The sequence below is a fragment of the Scleropages formosus genome, chromosome 5 (assembly GCF_900964775.1).
Source record: "Scleropages formosus chromosome 5, fSclFor1.1, whole genome shotgun sequence".
NCBI classification, from domain to species: Eukaryota; Metazoa; Chordata; class Actinopteri; order Osteoglossiformes; family Osteoglossidae; genus Scleropages; species Scleropages formosus.
In genome coordinates, this window is record NC_041810.1 from 29,227,740 (window position 1) to 29,249,300 (window position 21,561).

At 48.7% G+C, this 21,561-nt stretch overlaps 2 protein-coding genes across 2 annotated transcripts; one reads left to right on the plus strand and one right to left on the minus strand.

Annotated features, from left to right (window-relative positions):
• Nucleotides 1-5: 5 nt before the first annotated feature.
• lyrm4b (LYR motif containing 4) lies at nt 6-17,865 on the plus strand. Its single transcript, XM_018765705.2, has 3 exons — nt 6-96; nt 8,532-8,652; nt 16,554-17,865. The coding sequence occupies exons 1-3, from the start codon at nt 11-13 to the stop codon at nt 16,623-16,625; spliced, it is 279 nt and encodes a 92-aa protein (XP_018621221.1). The 5' UTR covers nt 6-10; the 3' UTR covers nt 16,626-17,865.
• Nucleotides 17,866-18,831: 966 nt separating this feature from the next.
• Nucleotides 18,832-20,494, minus strand: ppp1r3g (protein phosphatase 1 regulatory subunit 3G). Its single transcript, XM_029252125.1, has one exon. The coding sequence runs from the start codon at nt 20,287-20,289 to the stop codon at nt 19,405-19,407; it is 885 nt and encodes a 294-aa protein (XP_029107958.1). The 5' UTR covers nt 20,290-20,494; the 3' UTR covers nt 18,832-19,404.
• Between the last annotated feature and the right edge of the window lie 1,067 nt (nt 20,495-21,561).

A 21,561-nucleotide genomic window follows, 5' to 3' on the forward strand; every position in this document is an offset into this window, starting at 1 on the left:
TTCCGGCAAGATGGCGGCCTCCAGTAGGAGCCAGGTGCTCTCGCTGTACAGAATGCTACTGAGGGAAAGCAAGAAGTTCCCGTCGTACAACTACAGGTAGTCGCGGTCGGGCGCGCGGCGCGAGCCGGGGCGGGAAGTGTGACGTCGCGCTCGTCTCGAAATTCACTCCTGTATCGAACGTGTATCTAGATCCGCTGCACCTATAATAATAATAAATAATATTGATTCTATGATCTGTTCCACTTGTTGTAGCCGGTAACACATGATCAGTTCACTCGAGTCGGGGTTCCAAAGTTGCAATGGTGCAAACAAATCAGTTTGTTTTAGTTTACTTTGTATTTTTCTAACTTGTAGTACAAGTTGTTTATGTTCATAATCATATGATATGTGTTTTGTTTGTTTATTTTTTCCTTTCCATTGGTGACCAAACCCCGCACTGACCCCGTTCATTCATTGTGAAGCGCGTGTCATATTTGCTGTTGGGGCAGAATTCAGGTGACACTGGTATTAATCATGTGCAAATACTAATTAATTCTGGGCACTGCGAACATGATTAAGTTAAAATACATATTAAAATACATCTTTAGAAATGCTCTGGTTAGTTGAACTCTGTAATGGTTGTCCATCCATCCATCTTCCTCCGCTTTATCCGAGGCCGGGTCGCGGGGGCAGCAGTCCGAGCAGAGTACTCCAGACTTCCCTCTCCCCGCACACCTCCTCCAGTTCCTCTGGGGGAACCCCAAGGCGTTCCCAGGCCAGCCGGGAGACATAGTCTCTCCAACGTGTCCTGGGTCTGCCCCGAGGCCTCCTCCCAGTGGGACAAGCCCGGAACACCTCCCCAGGGAGGCGTCCAGGAGGCATCCGGAACAGATGCCCGAGCCACCTCAACTGGCTCCTCTCGATGCGGAGGAGCAGCGGCTCTACTCCGAGCTCCTCCCGGGTGACTGAGCTCCTCACCCTATCCCTAAGGGTGCGCCCAGCCACTCTGCGGAGGAAACTCATTTCTGCCGCTTGTATCCGCGATCTCATTCTTTCGGTCATGATCCAGAGTTCATGACCATAGGTGAGGGTAGGAACGTAGATCGACCGGTAAATTGAGAGCTTCGCCTTACGACTCAGCTCCCTCTTCACCACAACAGACCGGTACAATGACCGCATTACTGCGGACGCCGCACCGATCCGCCTGTCAACCTGCCGCTCCATTTTTCCCTCACTCGTGAACAAGACCCCGAGATACTTAAACTCCTCCACTTGAGGGAGCAACTCCCCCCTAACCCGGAGGGGGCAATCCACCTTTTTCCGACTGAGAACCATGGCCTCGGATTTGGAGGTGCTGATTCTCATCCCCGCCGCTTCGCACTCGGCTGCAAACCTCCCCAGTGCACGCTGCAAGTCTTGACTTGATGAAGCCAACAGGACCACATCGTCCGCAAAAAGCAGAGACGAGATCTCGCGGCCACCAAAGCAGACACCCTCCGTTCCCTGACTGCGCCTAGAAATTCTGTCCATAAAGATAATGAACAGAATCGGTGACAAAGGGCAGCCCTGGCGGAGTCCAACATGCACCGGGAAAAGGTCTGACTTACTGCCGGCAATGCGAACCAAGCTCCTGCTCCGGTCATACAGGGAACGAACAGCCCGTAGCAACGAGCCCCGAACCCCATAATCCCGGAGTACCCCCCATAGGATGCCACGAGGGACACGGTCGAATGCCTTCTCCAGGTCCACAAAACACATATGGACTGGTTGGGCAAACTCCCACGAACCCTCCAGCACCCTAGTGAGGGTATAGAGCTGGTCCAGTGTTCCGAAAACCGCATTGCTCCTCCTGAATCCGAGGTTCGACTATCGGTCGGATTCTCCTTTCCAGTACCCTGGCATAGACTTTCCCAGGGAGGCTAAGGAGTGTGATCCCCCTGTAGTTGGAACACAATCTCCGGTCCCCCTTCTTAAAAAGAGGGACCACCACCCCGGTCTGCCAGTCCAGAGGCACCGTTCCCGAACTCCACGCGATGCTGCAGAGGCGTGTCAGCCAAGACAGCCCCACAACATCCAGAGACTTGAGAAACTCGGGGCGGATCTCATCCACCCCCGGAGCCTTGCCACCGAGGAGTTTTTTGACTACCTCAGCAACTTCAGCCAGGGTAATGGACGAGTCCCCCTCCGAGTCCCCAGCCTCAGCTTCCTCTACGGAAGGCGTGTCGGAGGGATTGAGGAGATCCTCAAAGTACTCCTTCCACCGCCCGAGAACATCCTCAGCTGAGGTCAGCAGCGCACCACTTCCACTGTAAACAGTGTTCGTGGAACACCGCTTCCCCCCTCTGAGTCGCCGGACGGTTTGCCAGAATCTCTTTGAGGCCGACCGAAAGTCTTCCTCCATGGCCTCACCGAACTCCTCCCAAGCCCGAGTTTTTGCCGCGGCGACTGCCAGAGCCGCGCTCCGTTTGGCCCGTCGGTACCTGTCAGCTGCTTCAGGAGTCCCATGAGCCAGCCAGGCCCGATAGAACTCCTTCTTCAGCTTGACGGCATCCCTTACTTCCGGTGTCCACCACCATGTTCGGGGATTGCCGCCGCGACAGGCACCGGAGACCTTATGGCCGCAGCTCCGAACCGCCGCACCGACAATGGAGGCACGGAACATAGTCCATTCAGACTCGATGTCCCCCACCTCCCTCGGGACCTGGTTGAAACTCTGTCGGAGGTGGGAGTTGAAGACCTCTCTGACAGGGGCCTCCGCCAAACGTTCCCAACAGACCCTCACTATGCGTTTGGGCCTGCCAGGTCTATCCAGCTTTTTCCCCCGCCATCGAATCCAACTCACCACCAGGTGGTGATCAGTTGACAGCTCAGCCCCTCTCTTCACCCGAGTGTCCAAAACATATGGCCGAAGGTCAGAAGAAACGACTACAAAGTCGATCATCGACCTCCGACCTAGGGTGTCCTGGTGCCAAGTGCACTGGTGGACACCCTTATGCATGAACATGGTGTTCGTTATGGATAAACCGCGACTAGCACAGAAATCCAATAACAACTCACCACTTGGGTTCAGATCAGGGAGGCCGTTCCTCCCAATCACGCCCCTCCAGGTATCACTGTCGCTGCCCACGTGGGCGTTGAAGTCCCCCAGTAGAACGACAGAGTCCCCAGTGGGAGCGCTTTCCAGCACGCCCCCCAAGGACTCTAAAAAGGCCGGGTACTCTACACTGCCGCTAGGCGCATAAGCACAAACGACAGTGAGAGACCGTTCCCTGACCCGAAGGCGTAGGGAGATGACCCTCTCATTCACCGGGGTAGACTCCAACACATGGCGGCTGAACTGGGGGGCTATTAATAAGCCCACACCAGCCCGCCGCCTCTCACCTTGGGCAACGCCAGAATAGTGGAGAGTCCACCCTCGATCGAGAAGAGTGGTTCCAGAACCCAAGCTGTGAGTGGAAGTGAGCCCGACTATATCTAGACGGTATCTCTCAACTTCCCGCACCAGCTCAGGCTCCTTCCCCGCCAGTGAGGTGACATTCCAAGTCCCAAAAACCAGAGTTGGCGCCCGAGGTTTGGGTCGGCCGGGCACTCGGCCCCGACCACCGCCCAACTCACAATGCACCGGCCCCTTACGGTTTCTCCGGCAGGTGGTGAGCCCACCGAAGATGTAATGGTTGTAACATTAATAATTATAAGTGGAGTCTAAGATGTACTTAACAGTCAGTGAATTATTATTATTATTATTATTATTAATAATAATAATAATATTTAAGAAAAGTATTAAAAAGCTTTTTATTACTGATTATTTAAAAAAAAATTGTAGTTTACACAGGGGAGCAAGTAGGCTGTTGGTTGGGGCTGCCACCCTTGAACCCAAAGGACCGGGTTTGAATCCCACCTTCCTGCTATATACCGTTGAGAAAGGTGCAATACCCTCTGCAGTAAAAATTACCTAGAGGTTTAAAGGGGGGGGGGGGGCAGCAGCACAGCGGTGCAGTGGGTTTGACCGGCGGGTCCTGCCATCTGGTGGGTCTGGGGTTCGAGTCCCGCTTGGGGGGGCCTTGTGATGGACTGGCGTCCCGTCCTGGGTGCGTATATATTATATCCATCCCACCTGGAACTTTTACTTTGTTCAATTCTGAATCAGTGTAAATAACCCCCTTTCCTACCAAATTCACCATATTCGATCTAATATTCCCCCCAAAAAAATCAGGCCCAACTCTTTTCTCCCATCATTTTGCGCATCGCCGTTCTCCATGACGTCACCTCCGAAATATTAACACGCGAAATTTGAATAATTTCCCGCAGCTTCATTATGCATCGAGCACCGTATACATTTATGAACGACTGGAGGTTTTTCCGCAGCGACTCCGACTTAAACCCGCCCAAGCGTCCTGCACAAATTTGTTTCATATGTCGACTCCAAAACAAAAAACTGGAGCTTATGGTCAGTTAAAGAATATTATTTCTAAGAGGTAGTTTTTATATGTACTAGAAGGCTGATGATGGCTTAAGTATTTGCTTCGATAGTCATATCTTTATTTAATTTTTTTTTTTTTCCTGCCCCCCTGACTTAAATGTACATTAAATTTAAAAGGTTGGGGTGACGGTTATTTGGTGTCTTCCAGGAAGGCCAGAATGATTAGCATCCCCCCCCCCCCCCCCAAACCCCCCCAGCCAGTCTCATGCCACATGGCTCAGGAAGGCATTAATTATCCACGGCGCCTCCTCTGCACACCCTGAGCGGCAAATGTCAGCAGCTTGAGGGGTGGTAAGTCATGAGTGGCGGTTAGTCATCTCCACCTCCCCGAGACAGCGCTGCCTCTCCTCTCACTCCTCCGCACAGCTGACACACACACACACACACAGAGTGTCATACAGGCTCTTTTCATAGTGAAATCTGTCATTTTCGGGTGTGTGTCCAGACATAATGAAAACACACGCTTCCCGAAAGCATTACGCTCATTTGCATGGTTTACATCTACTTCTTTATCGGAACCAATTTAGTTATTTACCCGATTTTACTGGCACAATTTAGGGTAAGTACCGTGCTCAAGGGTACTACAGCAGGTGGTGGGACTTGAACCTGCGACCTTTGAGTCTAACGGCAGTAGCTCTAATCACGACGCTGCCGGCTGACCCGGTGAGCGTTTTATTGCTTGTGTGACTGGACTGGTCAGGATGGGTGTGTTACAGTGTGGATTCCATACACTGATGCCCTGGGGCTCAAGCTCACCCCCCCCCACCCCCATGGATGAGCACACCTGTACATTTGATGCACTAGGTGGTGTTGCTGTTAGAGCCGCTGCCTTCGGATCCCCCCCCGTATTCTGAAAGTAAGAATTGCTTTGCTGTCGAAATAGGTAAAGTTGGTAGGGTAACAGTAACAATTCGCTTTGGAGAGTGTAACATTTGCACGTGCTCAGGTGTGTGTAACTGCTTCTTTCCTCACCCTCGCTTCGTTCACAAGGACGCACCCCCCCACCCTAGCTTTCGGCAGGGGCATATCCCCGTCTGTCCGGTCGAGCGCTCTTCCCGGCCAAACAGTCGCTTTGATCACGGCTTGGTGCTCGCTGCCGTACGAAGGGGCCCGGGAGTCTCTCTTTAGCCTTTATGTTTCCGGCATGTTCCCTGCAGCCCTTAATGAGCGGGCTAATAAAATACAGGCTGTCAGGAGGTGGGGGGGGGGGGTCTCACTGATCTTTTTATACCGCACCCTTTGCGACTGAATATTTCTGTCTCCACTACAGCTGCCGGATGTCTCGGGCTGCCGTCATAAGGGTTCCGCTAGTTCGACTGGTCGTGAACCCTCCTAATCTGGTGTTTTGAACATGCTGGCCTCCTGTACGTAATCCCACCTAAATGTACTTTTTTAAAGATATTTTAAAGCCGTTTTAGACTATTATTATTGTTATTAATAATAAAAATTTGGGGGCGTGGTGGTGCTGCCGGGATCCCGCTGTGTTGCAGGTCTGGGGTTCGAGTCCTGCTTGGCGTGCCTTGTGATGGACTGACGTCCCGTCCTGGGTGCATCCCCTCCCCCTTCAGCTTTGTGCCCTGCACTGCCGGGTTAGGCTCCGGCTCACCGCGACCCTGCTTGGGACAAGCAGTTCTTGACAATGGATGGATGGAATAATAATAATAATAATAATGATGATGATGATGATGATGATGAGCTCATGGTCCCAAATTTGAAATTCCTCACCTTTCCCAGCATGCAGTTAGAGTAGCTATGGAAATGTACATTATACACAAGGTTACCAGTTTGAGTCATTCCTCTAGTGCCCTTGATGGAGGTGCATGAAATACAGTGATGTGTAAATGGGTAAAAATCTAAGTCACATTTAGCATCACTTAAGTAACTCTCTGCACCTGTGATTACAATCACGATAAATATTTTTAAAATAAGAAATCTATATCGCTATAACTCTTGAGCCATGCGTATTTTTTCCTTTATCTTCCCCATTAACCTTTAGGTTCAAATATAATGAGATTTATATATATATATATGGATTTGTACTTTTTTTTTTTTTTTTTTTTAAAAATTGATATTAAATTTAAGAACTTGCATTATTTAAACTTATGTGTTCAGTGATGAAGGGGAAATGAAATGGGGGTTAAAAAGGAGCTTTTGCGCTGTGTTTCAAGGACATACTTTACATCTGAGGCACGGAGGGTTTCACGTGGAGGGAAATGTACCAACCATATGAACTCGTACCCACAACACTCCCGAGTGCTTAATTGGGAAAGGGCAAAAAAAAAAAAAAAAAAAAAAAGACTCTTTGTAGGTTGCGTTTCTGTTTTTGGAAGTAAAAATAATATCCGACTGTGTGATGCTGAAATTAAATGAGATGAAAGAAAATATTGTGTGTATGGTAATATGTAGTGTATTGTGTGTGAATAATACACACGACTTCATGATTCACGAGCTGCGCTAAGAAACCTTTTGCTTATTCGTCCAGGCAGTGTGGCGGATGATATTTTGTTTTTCATCTTTTGTAGTTGCGTATCCACCTTTTGTGTGAGAAACCACCAGCGTGTCTTTTCAACATGTGACATTTCCATCGGGGGGCTTTTAACTATTTTAACCTACGTGCTGCTATGGATTCTCACACCATTGGTTGATGCACAAAACACAGTACGGCGACCTGAAAAACCCTTTTATCATATTTCTTACTCTGTAATTTAATATATCTTATTCAATGGATGGGCAGACCGAGGGAACGTGGGTTCGATCCCCTCTCGGTCCGTGTGGAGTTTGTAAGTTTTGTCCGGGCGCTCTGGTTTCCTCCCACAGTCCAAAGACATGCAGTTCAGGTGGACTGGTGACTCTAAATTGCTCTTAGTGTGCGAATGAATGAGTGATTCTGTGTGTTTGTGTATGTGTGTGGCTACCCCGTGTTGGACTGGCATCCCATCCAAGGTGTGTCCTCCTCAGCTTTCAACCAATACTTCCAGAATGGTCTGCAGATCACGTACATTTATTTACTTAGCTGATGCTTTTCTCCAAAGCAACTTACAATGTTGACATTTTTACAATTGTTCACCCATTTATATAGCTGGAAAATTTCACTGGAGCAATTTAGTGTAAGTACCTTGCTCAAGGGTACTACAGCCAGAGGGGGGTTCAAACCTGCAGCCTTTGGATCCAAAGGCAACAGCTCTAACCACTATGATGGATGGATGGATAGATGGATGGATGGATGGGCGGGCTATACATAGAGGATGGCTGGATGGATGAGGCTGAGCTATACATGGATGGATGGATGGATGGATGGATGAGCTATACATAGAGGATGGAGGGATTGATGGATGGATATTTCATTGACCGTTTTCATTTTTTGTAATGCGGTAAATCAGATTGTGTTGTGAGCATTTTCGTGTTGCTCATCTCCAGCCCTATTTCATACACTCTTGACCCATTAATTATAAGTACTGTACACTTCACCACTGTGCTCCGCAAGGCCTCTCCTTTCTTTATAACACATTCTGTTTGAACAAGGTGCTATTTCCAAATGTATATAAATGTCCTGCATTCACACCGGTGCGAGGTGCCTTAAAGGGTATGTCTCGATTATTTCACTTGGTTCCATTTCATGTGACGTCAATGTAATTTTTATCAGTTCCAGAACGAGAATAAACATGACAGTTTACCATGTTTGAGAGCGTTTGTTTTGCGGAAAATTGTGATCGTCCCGGTGCCGCGTTTCCTAGAGAGCCAGACAACCTGGATGTTCATCAGAAAACATGTTCCTAAAGACTTTTCCGCAGTTAAAGCAACCGCCGGACTGTAGACGCAGCTTAGCTACGATTTACAGAAGTTTTACTACTCTTCAAAGGATATGAAAAGGGACAACCAACATTTTAGGGTACCAGGTGTTTCTTGTAGCCATCAAAATAGATGAAGTGTTGGTAATGGAAAATACATACATGAAATAGCTGGTATTGTATAAAACACCAAAACAAGTTTAGTGTCATTGTATAATGTTTAGATGTTCCGTTTAGTTTCATCCAGTTGTGGTTAAGGGTGATTTTGGATTTTGTTTCTTCAGGACGTACGCCTTGCGCAGAGTGAAGGACGCCTTCCGAGAGAACAAAAACGTGAACGATCCCAAAACGGTGGAGATTCTTCTGAACCGGGCCCGGGATAACCTGTCCATCATCCAGCGCCAGGTAAGCCCACCCGAGGAAACACGGTAAGACGGCCGGTAATTCCATCGCTCAATGACGTTACCAAGAGCGGGTTTGCAGAACTTCTAGTTTTGACGAGAGGACGATTTCCCAAAATCAGCCAACAAATTGCATTACAGATGGAGACAAGTCTGAGATGCACTTCGTGCCTCTTGTGTGTCCTGCACCACTGATTCCATCTTTCTTTGTCTTCCTTTCTGTTACGCGCTACGTTCATGACGTCTTCATTCTGCCTTTCAAAACGTAGAAAGATTTTCTGAATTTTTTCCTTTTTTTTTTTTCAAAATTTCCCATCTCTCATTATGATTCACCTGTCAAATATAATATCATAATGAATATTGACTGGTTCATTGACTGGCTGCTGAAGTGTGTTTTAGCAGAGTATAAGGCTGTGGTCCACACAAAGACAGCATTCATTAGGAAATAAGTGACATTCAAAGAAACTAGTCTGAGTTTTTTTTTTTTTTTTTTTTTTCTTCCATATTTTGAGAAGGAAAATTAATGTGCAACAATAAATAGCTATTACAACCTGTACTGTCAGTAATAGAAAGGTGCGCAAAAATTGGTAGATGACGAGAAACGTCGGCAGCGTACTGGTCAGGGGGTAAACATCTGGCTCTCGGCGTGAAATCCGTTCCGAAGGGAGGTGCCAGCAATGGCGCAATGTGGTGAAATGAAGTGTAAATTTTCACCGGGGGAAGTAAATTGTGGGAAATGTGATGAGCCGAACAATGAAAGAACGGGAGACACGTTGGTAGAAAGTAAAAGAGGATTTTCCCAGCTTGTGAATAACTGACGTAATCAGGACGTTCAAACCCGCACCACACATTTCTTGCATTTTGTCTTTAATTCTGACGTGCTGCATACAGCTGAACGTGTTTCGATGGTCAGAGTGTCGGTCGGAGGTGGTAAAAAGAGGGTACAGTGTTGGGACAGAAGTCAGATGTTATTAAGCGCTCTAAAAGGAAAAGATCACAATGACTCGGTGCCTATTTTATTATTTTAATGTGCTTTATCATTTATTAGCAACAGGTCATGTGTTTGGTAGGTCTTTGTTAGGTTTTGCCTTCCTTTTCTAATGCAATGTTAACATGTTAATATTAATTAATTATTACTAGGTGATGATTGTGTTTAATGTTCTCATCTCATTTTCCTAATTAAAACTTTTTTTATTACTGGAATTAGCATAACATAGAAACATAGGTATCACGTTATAGCACAACTGACTGTACGCCTCTAATATTTTAGAATTTTTTTACCATGATGGTTATTGGTAGTAGCAATAGGGATCTGTACTGTTGGGATTGATGGCAATATAGTGACACGGTATTTTTTTGAGCTCAGGTAATATGTACTGTGTTATTCTGGGAAATAACTGGTGGGCTGTGGGGCAGAGACAGGTGTTTCAGACAGTACCCCCCCCATTAAAGAGAGGCTTTATCTGCAACATTGTGGTTATGGCCTTTTTTAAACAAGGACCCTAAGAAAGCACCCAGAATACAACTGAAGAGTGACCATAAAGTCCAAAAAGCCACAAGAACCAGTACCCTGGAGCCCCGACCCAGCACTTCCCTGGTCTCCTTCCCAAAGCCCTCAGACCAGCTGCCTTACTTATTTCTCACAAAACCAGGCACCCGATTAAAGGAGTCCCTTCTGGCCGACACAACATTTTCGACATGAAGCTATGCAGCAAAGGTATATAATAAGTAAGGAGAAAACAAGAGATGTCCATTTATTCATTTAGCAGATAATTTTCTCTTAGAATGTTAATCTGCTTACAGCTATGTACCTATTTACACAGCAGGGTAATTTTACCGGTGCGATTTAAGGTAAGTACCTTTCTCAAGGGTACTACAGCCAGAGGTGGGACTTGAACCTGCAACCTTTGGGTCCAGCTGATCCCTGTTCAGTCTGTGTGGAGTTTGTATGTTCTCCCCGTGTCTGCGTGGGTTTGCGCCGGGTGCTCTGGTTTCCTCCCGCAGTCCAAAGACATGCTGTTCAGGTTCCCCCAGAGAGAGTGTGTTCCACTGATGTATGGATGAGTGACCCAGTGTAAGTAGTGTTTCTAGCAGTGTAAATCACCGCGGTGAATAAGGTGTGTGGCCTCATAACACTACATAGAGTTCATTGGAAGTCACTTTGGAGAAAAAAAGCATCTGCTAAATAACTAAATGTAAATGTTTTCCATGTCTGTTTGAAGGTGTGACAGTGAATAGTGCAGCACATTCGCATCCCTGTAAAATATTGGAAAAACGTATATATCCTGCATGATCCCGGTGCAAACTACGCCCGAGATGTTTCAAACATCGTGTTCCTCTCACCGAGAGCAAATGTGCAGCACGTATTTTTAATTTAAGACAGTTTTACCTGACATATTACCGCACTTAACAGCCTGTTCACCGTTCCCCGTCTTATTGAATGTTACCAAGGCTGCGTTTCTGTAAATCATATCCATAAGCGTAAACGGCTTCCTTTCCCCCCGGGGTCCGATTCCCTCGGCCGCGTCCGGTGAAAGATGGCGCTCGATGGCGCGCGTCCTCAATGAAAGTGAGCGATTCCGTACATCCAGGCCTGCTTAGTGGAATTTAAATGAGTCCCGCCACTCGTGACGCGGTATCGCCTTTATCGGAGCCATCCGCGCACGGAAAGCTGGGGGGGCGAGGGGCGAGGGGCGTGGGCCTCTGCGCTACGGGTGTGGTAAATGAGGTACTAAACAGGTCGGACTTGCGACCGGGATCCTCGCTCTCGATGCACGCGGCGTCGCCCGAGGGCGACGACTTATACGCTGGAAAGGGACATCGGGTCAAAGACTTGCTTTTATGAATAACGTATGTTTGAAACCAGTGTTTTCTTCGGAAGTCCTACGTTTCCTCGCTTTTCTCCAAAGCAACTTGCGCCGTTAAGCTACGTACGGTGATTTACCCATGTATGCAGCTGGGTAACTTTTACTGGAGTAGGAACCAGGCTCAAAGGTATTAGTAGAAGATGCAATAAATATTATTTTAAAAAAAATTAACCCCCCCCATCCACTGTTGGTTCTCCTTACTGTGAAAATCCACATAATGGGCACAACTCTAACATTTAAAATAGTTGACAGTTGTTTTGTAGAAAGAATGTAAATTATTCACACACATACATTATTTGAACCACTTGTCCCATACGGCGTCACGGAGAGCCAGAGCCTAACCCGGTAACGCAGGGCGCAAGGCTGGAGGGGGAGGGGACGCACCCAGGATGGGGCGCCAGGCCGTCGCAAGGCACCCCAAGTGAGGACTCGAACCCCAGACCCACCGGAGAGCAGGACCCGGTCCAACCCACTGCGCCACCGCACACCCCTAAAATTATATTTATTTTCAACTTACTTTATTGTTTTAAATGGTTTCAACTATAAATCACAAAGGAGTTTTTATTTTTCCGTAAATCTGTGCGATTACTGCTGTAGTCGTAAAAAGTGGTGATCTTTACACGGGCATTGACGGCTGGGGGGGGGGGGGGTCCGTACTAATTAGGTGTTTGTCGCCGTTTCTTGTACTTTCTAGAGTTACAGCAATTCTGCGTACATCAGTATTTATTTAAAAACAAACAAAAAAAAAGGGCTAATATCCAGGCTGTCACCTGTCTGGTTTCCCGCATCGGAGTGGCGCGGCGGGAGGGACGCGTTGTCGCTTCAGAGCGGTGAAACGGGCAAAGAGACTAGGGAAATAGAGAGGGTCCCCTGCAGCGAGGAAGAGGAGAGTGCGAGGCCACACGCGTCCAACCTGCTGTTCCTCGCCTTTTTCACCACTCTTGGGCGTGTGTGGCTTCATGCAGCACCTTCCCTGTCCATTCAGAGTTACTGCATGTCGACCAGTCCACCACAACTTACGGACAAAAGGTGTGGCCCGAATGTCCCTCGGAGCTGCTGAATCCCTTCCAACGTTGCCAATGAAACCCGTCAGTTTCGCACTCATTTCGCTCCTGATCTCACACAACCTCCATAAATAAGTCCTGGACCTGCCTGCTGCCTTTATCTACCTAATATTATTATTATTATTATTATTATTATTATTAATCTCTTCCTATTTGTATGTCACTTCAGAGGGCAGCTACTGGAACACGGGCGCTGTGATGGCAGCGGTGTGAAACAAGTAATCTGTCCTTCAACGACGGCGTGTTGGAACGTAAGGCCTCTTGCTTGTTCGAAATACATCTTAGTTTACTGCGAGCTGTGCGTCACCTTGGCGAAAAGCGTCCGCTCTGCATAAATATATCCAAATCGGTGAAGTTTGAAAAGTAAATGCATGACAATACTGAGATTGCACCTAGTTTCTTGTTTCGGATACTTGCCGACTACGAAAGACCTTTTCGAAGCCATAGCGAACAAAAAGAACCTTCCGGACATTTACAAAAAAAAAAAAAAAATTTAACGAATAGTCACGTTTTTAAGCTTCAGATCGTGAAGCCGTGCAGTTTCAGTCGTTGTGTTGCCCCGCCGGGTGTAAGAGCACCTCCGTGCTTCCTTGGAGTCGGAATGCAGAAGGACAACAGATTTGAGTGAGCGGTTGAGCGACGGCGTTTCGTCTGCCGTCATCTGACGTGAGGCTCTGTGACGCGGGAGTGTGAATCGTTGGGCGCAGAGCTGCGTTTTCCGGAACGGTTAGGAGCGAAGGCCACGCCGGCGGAGCGCCACATGTCGCCGCGGGGAAGGAAAATAAGGGGTGCTGCCTTTGGCCTTGGTGTGTCTGCGTAGGAGCCTAGTTTGCAAGATGCCACTGCCCTCTTGTGGGTCCTCTGGAAAAACACACACACACACACACACACACACACACACACACACTCAACACATACAAATGTAATCCAGCTTTCTGTAATAGCCAGTCCCCAAAGTAGAGCCAAAAAAGGAAATTGCTGTCTTTCAGTTACTCTATACCAGCACTTGAATTATTAATTTTTCGGCTTTATTAATATTGCAAAAAAATGCTAGATGAACGTTTTTCAGTATAATGATCTACGAAATGTAGAATCTGCAAGTTTCTCGTCCGACGTTTTATGGATTTTCTGGGCGTTTAAATTGCCAGGCTCTACGGTACACCCAGTTAGGTACGGTAAGGGTTAGGGTTAGGGTTAGGGTCAGCCTTGCGGTAAATATGGACTGACGGGCTGCTTTTCGCATGCCAACGTTTGACGCGTTCTAAAGCGTCGAGCCACGCGCCGCAGCAGCTTCAGATGCGCCAGCACGCCGCGGGGAATTTTCCACTGCCGTACGCCGGCATTGTCTCCGTATCCGAGGCTGCTGCCTTTTCATGCCCTGCCAGCCGTTTCCCGTCCTAAAACGGCGGAAACATCTGTCCGCCCACCTGCTAGGAGCGGAGACGTAAATGGCGCTCGCTCGGCTTGGACGCAGAGACACAGGCGTGCGCCTGTCCTCCCGTCTTGTGACATCTGTCAAATTTCACTCGGGCAGAGCATTTGCACAACAAAAAGCACGTTTTCATTGACTGCCAGTCTTCACTTACAGTCTCCAGAGTTTTGGAATATATATTCCAAAATATGCCCTTGCAGCGGGAATTTTCCTGACGAATTAACTCTCTCATATGAGGGCTGAGTGTAGTTTCTTTATTTGTTTAAGAAATAATCAAACACTGTGACGGCAACTGTGAATTGATTGCTCAAGCTGACCTCTGGATCGCGTAGCCCTGTCCCCGTTTGGAGCTGCAGTGATTTTTCGAAGCCCTGCTGGCACTCGTGTCACACAGAGTGGCTACGCGGCCGTGGGAGGCGGACGTTTCCGGAGGAGGCCACGCGTGTGCCAGGGAACGCATGTGGCTACGTGCCTCGTGAAACGTACCGGGACGTCCGGTTGGGCGCCCCTGATGGGCGACGGCGCACGGGCCGGTGCGTGGAAGCAGAACCAGGGATGAGTCGCTCGTGGAGGCGTTTCGTTGGTTGCGCTGCACCGGATTGGAAATGGACGGGAAACGAGCGTGACGTGCGCTTCCAGCGGGGTTCGCTGGGTGATCGCATGCGTTTCGGGTGTCGTGCAGATGTGTCCGAGCCTACCTCCGGACAGTATAGCCTCCGGGTGCAGACTCTTCTAGAAAAGTGCCAGCAAAGCAGAGCGGCTGTGTCAGAAAGCACCCGTCATCTTTCGGGTGAAGCCATGGTCGGAAGTTCTCTGGGGGGCCCACCGAGGATGTCTGTCAGCGGGGAAGCGTCTGGCCCCTGCTTGATAAGCTCACGAGTGAAGAAATCCATCTGTTTACACACAACCGAATTTCACAACGAGACGCCGAACGTTGGCGTGACGGAACATGTGGAGCAGAAGAGAATGTAGGGCAACAGGGGTTCGGGAAGTGAAAGAGACCGACACGTCACATCTTCTGCTTCCAGGAAAGGCTCCAGATGATGTGATCCTGCATAGGACAGTTATGGGTAACGGAAAGATGGAAGATCAATTAAGCTTAAACTTACCTCATTTGTGGACTTTCAGACCCTTTGTCTCATCAGAGCTTCTGGCCAAGAACTTCGCTAGCTTATGACATGTTAGCGCATTTTTACAGCTGGAAATTTAGTGAAGCAGGTGAGCAGTTGTACTGTAGTCAAGGGTGTTGTCTTGCTGAGGGTCTCCGGTTGAACTCGTTTCAGTCCCGAGGCCCCCGTCGTCCTGCGGGCGTACATCAGACCTTCACGCCTCACTCTGGCCAAATGAGCGCTGACTTCACCCCATCGGCCTCCAGCGCTGAAGCTCTAGGTGCACAACTGGGCTTCTGCGTCCGGATTTCTCAAGCTGTCGTTCACACGTACGGTTCGGCTCCTGAAAACGGTGCCTTGAACACATCCGAGTGAGACGGACATACGGTGTTTCCTTAAAGGGGTGCAAGCTCACGAGGCAGCAGAGTAATGGTGGCGTTGACTTTAACGTGAACTGCGTGACGGAGCTTTGAACAGCGGTATCGGCATCGGCGCTTTCCGTGATTAAGCATCAGCGATCCGTGGCATGCCCCTTTTTTTTAACGCCCTGGCCTCTGGGTTACGGCAGTTTGTCATCTTAAAATGTGAATATGTTCATTAAAAGGCATCCTTTTATGCACGGTGTAGCTGAGACGGTCAACGGAATCACGTGGATCGCTGCTCAGCTAGAAGAAAACGCTGAAACTGGCCCAAGTTGAGCAGCTCGGTCGAGATCAAGGCACCACAGCACCAAGTCACAAGCCTCTTCACCAGTGTGCTCTAGGCATCCTAGCATCCCAAGAATTCCTCCTTTCTGCACTGGAGGTGTCGATATATGCATTCTTGAGGAGGAACACTGTTAAATACCAAGAGGCAACGTAAAGAATAACACCCTCTACGTTGAACAAAGTAACTCTCACTTGGCCCTAATAGAGGGAAACTCAAAGGATTGACCAACACCCCTTCGCCATACCTCCACAAGCACTATCCAGAGGTGTTACATACCTTCTGTGGGATCGATCCTGCAGAGCCTACGTAACACCTTTGGATGGTGCTTGTGGAGGTATGACGAAGGGGTGTTGGTCGATCCTTTGAGTTTCCCTCTATAAGGGCCAACACCCCTTCGTCATACCTCCACAAGAACCATCCAAAGGTGTTACATAGGTTCTGCGGGATCGGTAGTGCTTACGGATCTTGTAAGGTACCCTATTTGGGCTTGGAGTCAAGCTTGCCATCACTTTGCTCCTCATACCTACTTCCAAATAGTTTCGCCCTTATCCAAGGTAACCAGTGAACCATGCAGTCATGCGAAGGCCCTACCCCACTCTAGCTCTTGGACTCTGGTGTAATTTTACCCAGAGGTGTACACCGCTTTAGAGTGAAGTATCTGCTACATGAATCAGTGTAAATAGTTAATTGTGTTTGTTTACCTCAATGACTCTTTCTCCGTACAGGTGCACATCGGCAGGCTGTATAGTGCTCAGAAGACAGTTGTAGAGGATGAAGGCATGAAGAAGACTCCATGAGTTTTGGGAGGGAACCTTGATGGGTCACCTGCGGGAGGGAGAGCAGCGCTCACCTCAGGGCGGACTCGGGGGTTTCTAGGGTCTCAGCATGGTACAAGCGAAAGGCCCATCATTCCAACTGGACACCAAGAGTGCTCATCTCTTATTGTCTGTTGCCAACCTTCCCCTCAGGCCTTTCAGCAGCACACTGACCTACCAAATGTAAGTCGTAGACACTTTTGTAAGTTTACAATTCACTGTGTTCGCCTCCTGTTTTTTTTTTTTTTCCCTTTCCATTGTCTATCGTGTACAGCTGTATTTTGTCGTTCCAAGTCCTCTAGCAAGTTGGAAGAGGACAATAAAATGTTCTTGAAACACTGCTGAGGGCGAACAGCTTTGAATGTCTTACTTTGTCGCATGCAGCACAATGCAGATTTCAAAACGATGAAATGTTTTTTTTCACATACATTTTGATGGGCGGAGCCAAGCCCCTTCTTTCCATTTGCAGGGAAAGCGCACGCAATACTCGACCCCTCAAAAACAGCTGTGCGTGACTGTATTTACTCTCTGGCCTCTCGGTCACTTTGATTCCAGCCCTCGAGACTCGTACACCCCAATGTACATATTTTCATCTGTGGCCCTTTTACCAAATATTAGTTTGTGCACAGTCTGGGGGAAAGGTATGCACACAAAGCCAATTGTGTAAAAATAGTCCATGTGTTATTTTTTGGGGCCCTGTGTGCTTAATGTGCAAGAAAAATGTGCAAAGGTTGCGTTACTCAACAGTCGCTCGGGGCTCCCATGGGGGTTTCGTGCAACGGGAACGGCCGGACTTTGCACAGTTTTTTAAAACTACAATGCAAACCAGCCTTGGGGATTCAGTAGCGATTGAATTTCTTTATTTATTTTAAATAATCAAAGCACCTTCTCAAAGAAAATATCTTTTGGCATTTGAACCAGCAGGTTACATGTATGTTCTTAATCCTTTTTTTTTTTTTTTTTTTTTTTTTGTTACTCAAGGCAGTTTGAAAGGGGGCGATGCCACATCTACTCAATGCCCTGGCGGGAATGGCTGCCACGTGAAAAACGTTTCACGTTTTATATAGCGTTGTCTTGTAGATTTGGTGGTTATGGAGATCAATACACCAGGCTGATCTATGGCACATCAGGCACAAGTTGCTCTCAGTCACACTATGTGAAGGAAGACACATAATGACCCAGACTCTTGGCTCCAAGACATTATTTTGAATAAAAGGTTGTTATAAAGAAAATTAAATTTGGGGGGGGGGGGGTTGATTTTCTGGAAACAATGTAATAAACCAATAAATATTGATGTTATTCAGTATTCTGGTAAAGTTTTAGGCAGCTATTTGTGTGGTGGCGCAGCGGGTTTGATCAGCTCCTACTCTCCGGTGGGTCTGGGGTTCGAGTCCCACTTGGGGTGCCTTGTGACGGACTGGCATCCCGTCCTGGGTGTGTCCCCTCCAGCCTTACGCCCCATATTGCTGGGTTAGGCTCTGACTCGCCACGACCCCTCTCAGGACAAGTGGTTTCAGACAGTGTATTTGTGTGATGAACGTCAGTGCATATGGTGGAAAGAAACAAACTGTACTTAAGAATCACGCATCTGCAACTATGTCTCTTTCTCCTAATGTAATGCAATGTATTTTCTATTAGATGTACGTCGCTTTGGAGAAAAGCGTGTGGTAAACAAATAAATGTAAAAGAATAATTCATGTAAGGCTGTGGACTTTTGCAGGCATTTTAAAGGGTGAGATGCATGTGGACCAAAGGTCTGTCTGCAGTGGAAATGAACAGCTTGGTTGCTTCTTAGGATGATGCAAGGATTGGACTATCTGACATCGTTTTACTGCTAATGTTGGTAACGCTGATGTACGTTACCGCTTTTTACACGCGACGCAGAGAGAGCATCGTGACGGCCGGCACGCGGTCTCATTCGTTTGTTGCCGTGCCGCCGTCCCTGGGGCTGAATGGTAGACCTGGGTTGCAGGTCAGACTTCTGTTGACTTACAAGAAAGTAAACACTGTCAGTCACTTGGATGATCTAGATTTTTTGCTCGAAGTCCAAGAGGGTGAAAATGATACCGTGCGCTGGAATAATTTCCAAAAGAACGGGGTGAAACTGTACAGGTAAAGCAGTTAAGGTAATAGGGCAGAAAAGCAGCTCAAAGTCTCCATGGATTGAAAATGTAACTACAAAAAAAAAAAAAAAAAAACTTTTTTTTCTTCCTCCAGAGGTTCCCGGTTTGAACACGTTTCGCTGGGTTGAACGACAGGGTCCACTGAGCGTCCTTTACGTCCGTAGCGGCCCGCAGCCCACAGAACAGGCTCATAGGGAACCACGTTTCAAATTCAATGGGCTGTTTGGGGTCCAGGTCCCACTGACCCATATGGAAGCAATAGAAAATGATTTTCTAACGGAAAAAATAACGAGTTTAATTCAGATAGCCTTAATTATGCTTTAAAACATAAGATTTATCTGATGCCCCCACCCCCAACCTGTCACACGATCAACTTCTGCATGATGAACCCATGTGTACAGCAGGGTAATTTTACTGCCCCGCTTCAGCAAGGAGTTGGGATTCGAACTAGGAACCTTCCGTGGCGCTCGGCGACAGCTCAACCGCTTCACCGTCAACCTTCCAGCCGTGGAAGATTCTAGAAAGTTGTTAATTTGTCCAGTGTGTGTTGCCGTCCTTCCAGCACATGTAGGCACCTGCCCGCTGAGGGGCACGTGCAGTATGTGCAGCACGCGCGAGGCACTTGGGCGGGTGAGCCGTCACTCCAAGTCGGCGCTCTCGCGCCACGGGCCGCGCTGGTAGCGCAGCGTGTAATTGTGCCCCCCGTTGTTGTCCCAGAATTCCCCCTGCTCCGTCCTGCAGTAGACGGCGAAGTGCACCGCCGAGCTGCTGGCGTCCAGGAGCGGGGGCACGAGCATGGTGAAGGCGAAGCGCTGGCACGCGCCGCTCCCCTCCTCGTCACCATTGTCACAGCAGTCGTCACGAGCGCAGTCCCCATCGTCGGCGCTGCCCCGAGCGTCCGGAGGCGCGGCGCGCACCGCCTGCGCGTCCACAAACGACAGCCACTCGTTGAAGGTGTACCTCACGCCCACGTGCGTGGCGGGGCACCACGCGGGCACCCTGATGAGCCCCGTCACGTCGAAGAAGCCCGCGACGACCTGCTCCAGAGACACGTGCCGCTGGCTCGCGAGCCCCTCGAAGCTGCCGCACTCGACGGGCATCGGGAACGCGGGCACGAGGCGCGCGGCGGCCGGCGCGAGACGCGAGTTCTCGCGCGGCGCGCGCGGGAAGCTCCGCAGCCGGGAGAGCGCCGCGGGAGGCACGCGGGGCTCCTCGGCCGCGCTGTAGTGCCTCACGCTGGCCAGCGAGAACCCGAGCGAGTCGGCGAAGCGCACGGACTTGTTGCTGCCGCTGCAGCGGCGGCGGGACAGCGCCTCGAGCGCGCGCGCCTGCTCCGGGTACGCGGGCAGAGACTTGGCCCTGCGCCGCTCTCTCAGAGAGTCTCTGAACAGCATCTCCTCGTGCTCGTCGTCCGAGTCGGCGAGACCGTCGCGCGCGCACTCCGCCGCGTGCTTCTCCGCGCGCTGCCCGTCGCCGGGCTCTCCGCCGGGCTCTCCGCCGACCTCCGCCACGTTGCTCTCCATCTGTGTCCACGGCTCTCCGCGGGGCGTTCGGCCTCAACCGTCCTTCGCACCTGAGGCCGGAGCTGCCGTTGCGTCACAGCCACGTCACCGACACCTGGTTCGCAGCCGGTGCCGCGCTGTGCGCGTGCGCGCGCGCGCGCGCTCCTGCACCCTTCACTTCTGACCGTGGGGAAAAAGTTGAGGCGAACGGAAAGTGACGGAGCTCTTTCTAACGGTGGGTTTACGGGACGGTAGAAGTGGGCAAAGAACCGGAAGTAGCTCTGTAACGGCTGAAAAAGAAAAAGAAAAAGAAAAAAAAGGAGCACGCGCCGGGGGAGCGAATTGAGTCGCGCGACGGGAACGTGAGAAAGGAACAGAGGGGCTGCGAACCCCACACCGGGATTGTTGAGTACAGTTACCACCTACCACAGTATAAACCAATGTAAATGTAAGGTAGTAACTCAGCAGCTTTCTGGGCTCTGATCAATATATCCCTTGACAGGCATCATTTTAATTATATATGTATATATTTAAAATAATTATTAAACAGATACACGTGACATAGCGTATGTGTAGCGGTAAATAACGGTTTAACAGAATAATTTTTTCCCAATAAGGTGCTTTCATAGCACCGGTTGCTCAGTCATTAGTTTAGCTGCAGTTTGGCGTTTAAAAATGTATTTTAACCAAAAACAATTACAATTTTGTCCTCCGAAGCTCCCGCGTTTTACGCTAAACCCAGATTCTGTGTTGTCCGGAATCACCAAACTGCCACCAACAGGTGACTTTTTTCTGAGGTTTATTCATAAACCTGCTCTACACCACGTTTAGCTGAGGTTTAGGCAGAGGACGCCGAATTTAAACGCATCTCCAGCTCAAATACTCTTAATATTTAAAAGCTTGAAATCTTTCGCCATGTTGCCATCTATGGTGCTGCACAAGAAGCCCTCAGATAAAGTGTGAACCAAAGGCAATACTGTGTAATTATATACATTTAAAATTTTAAGGAACCTACCTTAATTTTTATATACTACTTGATTTTTTTTTTTTTTTAAAAAAATCTGCAATTGTCAAGTTCTGAGAAACCCAACAGGCCCATACAGCAGCTGATGAAGAAAAGGAGAAATACAAGCTGCGTTCTAAAATCTAAAACAGCATAACCTGTTTCTCCAATAAACCTTAGTCTATGGCACCAAAATACAAAAAAGCAGTAACAGAGCATGTAATTAAATTGATGAAAAATACATTGTAATTACTTGTACAATAAATACAAGACAGAAAACAAATATTACA

Coding starts and splice junctions, on each gene's coding strand:
- lyrm4b (XM_018765705.2), top strand. CDS start 11: ATGGCGGCCTCCAGTAGGAGCCAGGTGCTCTCGCTGTACAGAATGCTA. Junction 97..8,531: donor TTCCCGTCGTACAACTACAG/GTAGTCGCGGTC, acceptor TTGTTTCTTCAG/GACGTACGCCTTGCGCAGAG. Junction 8,653..16,553: donor TGTCCATCATCCAGCGCCAG/GTAAGCCCACCC, acceptor TTCTCCGTACAG/GTGCACATCGGCAGGCTGTA.
- ppp1r3g (XM_029252125.1), bottom strand. CDS start 20,289: ATGGAGAGCAACGTGGCGGAGGTCGGCGGAGAGCCCGGCGGAGAGCCC.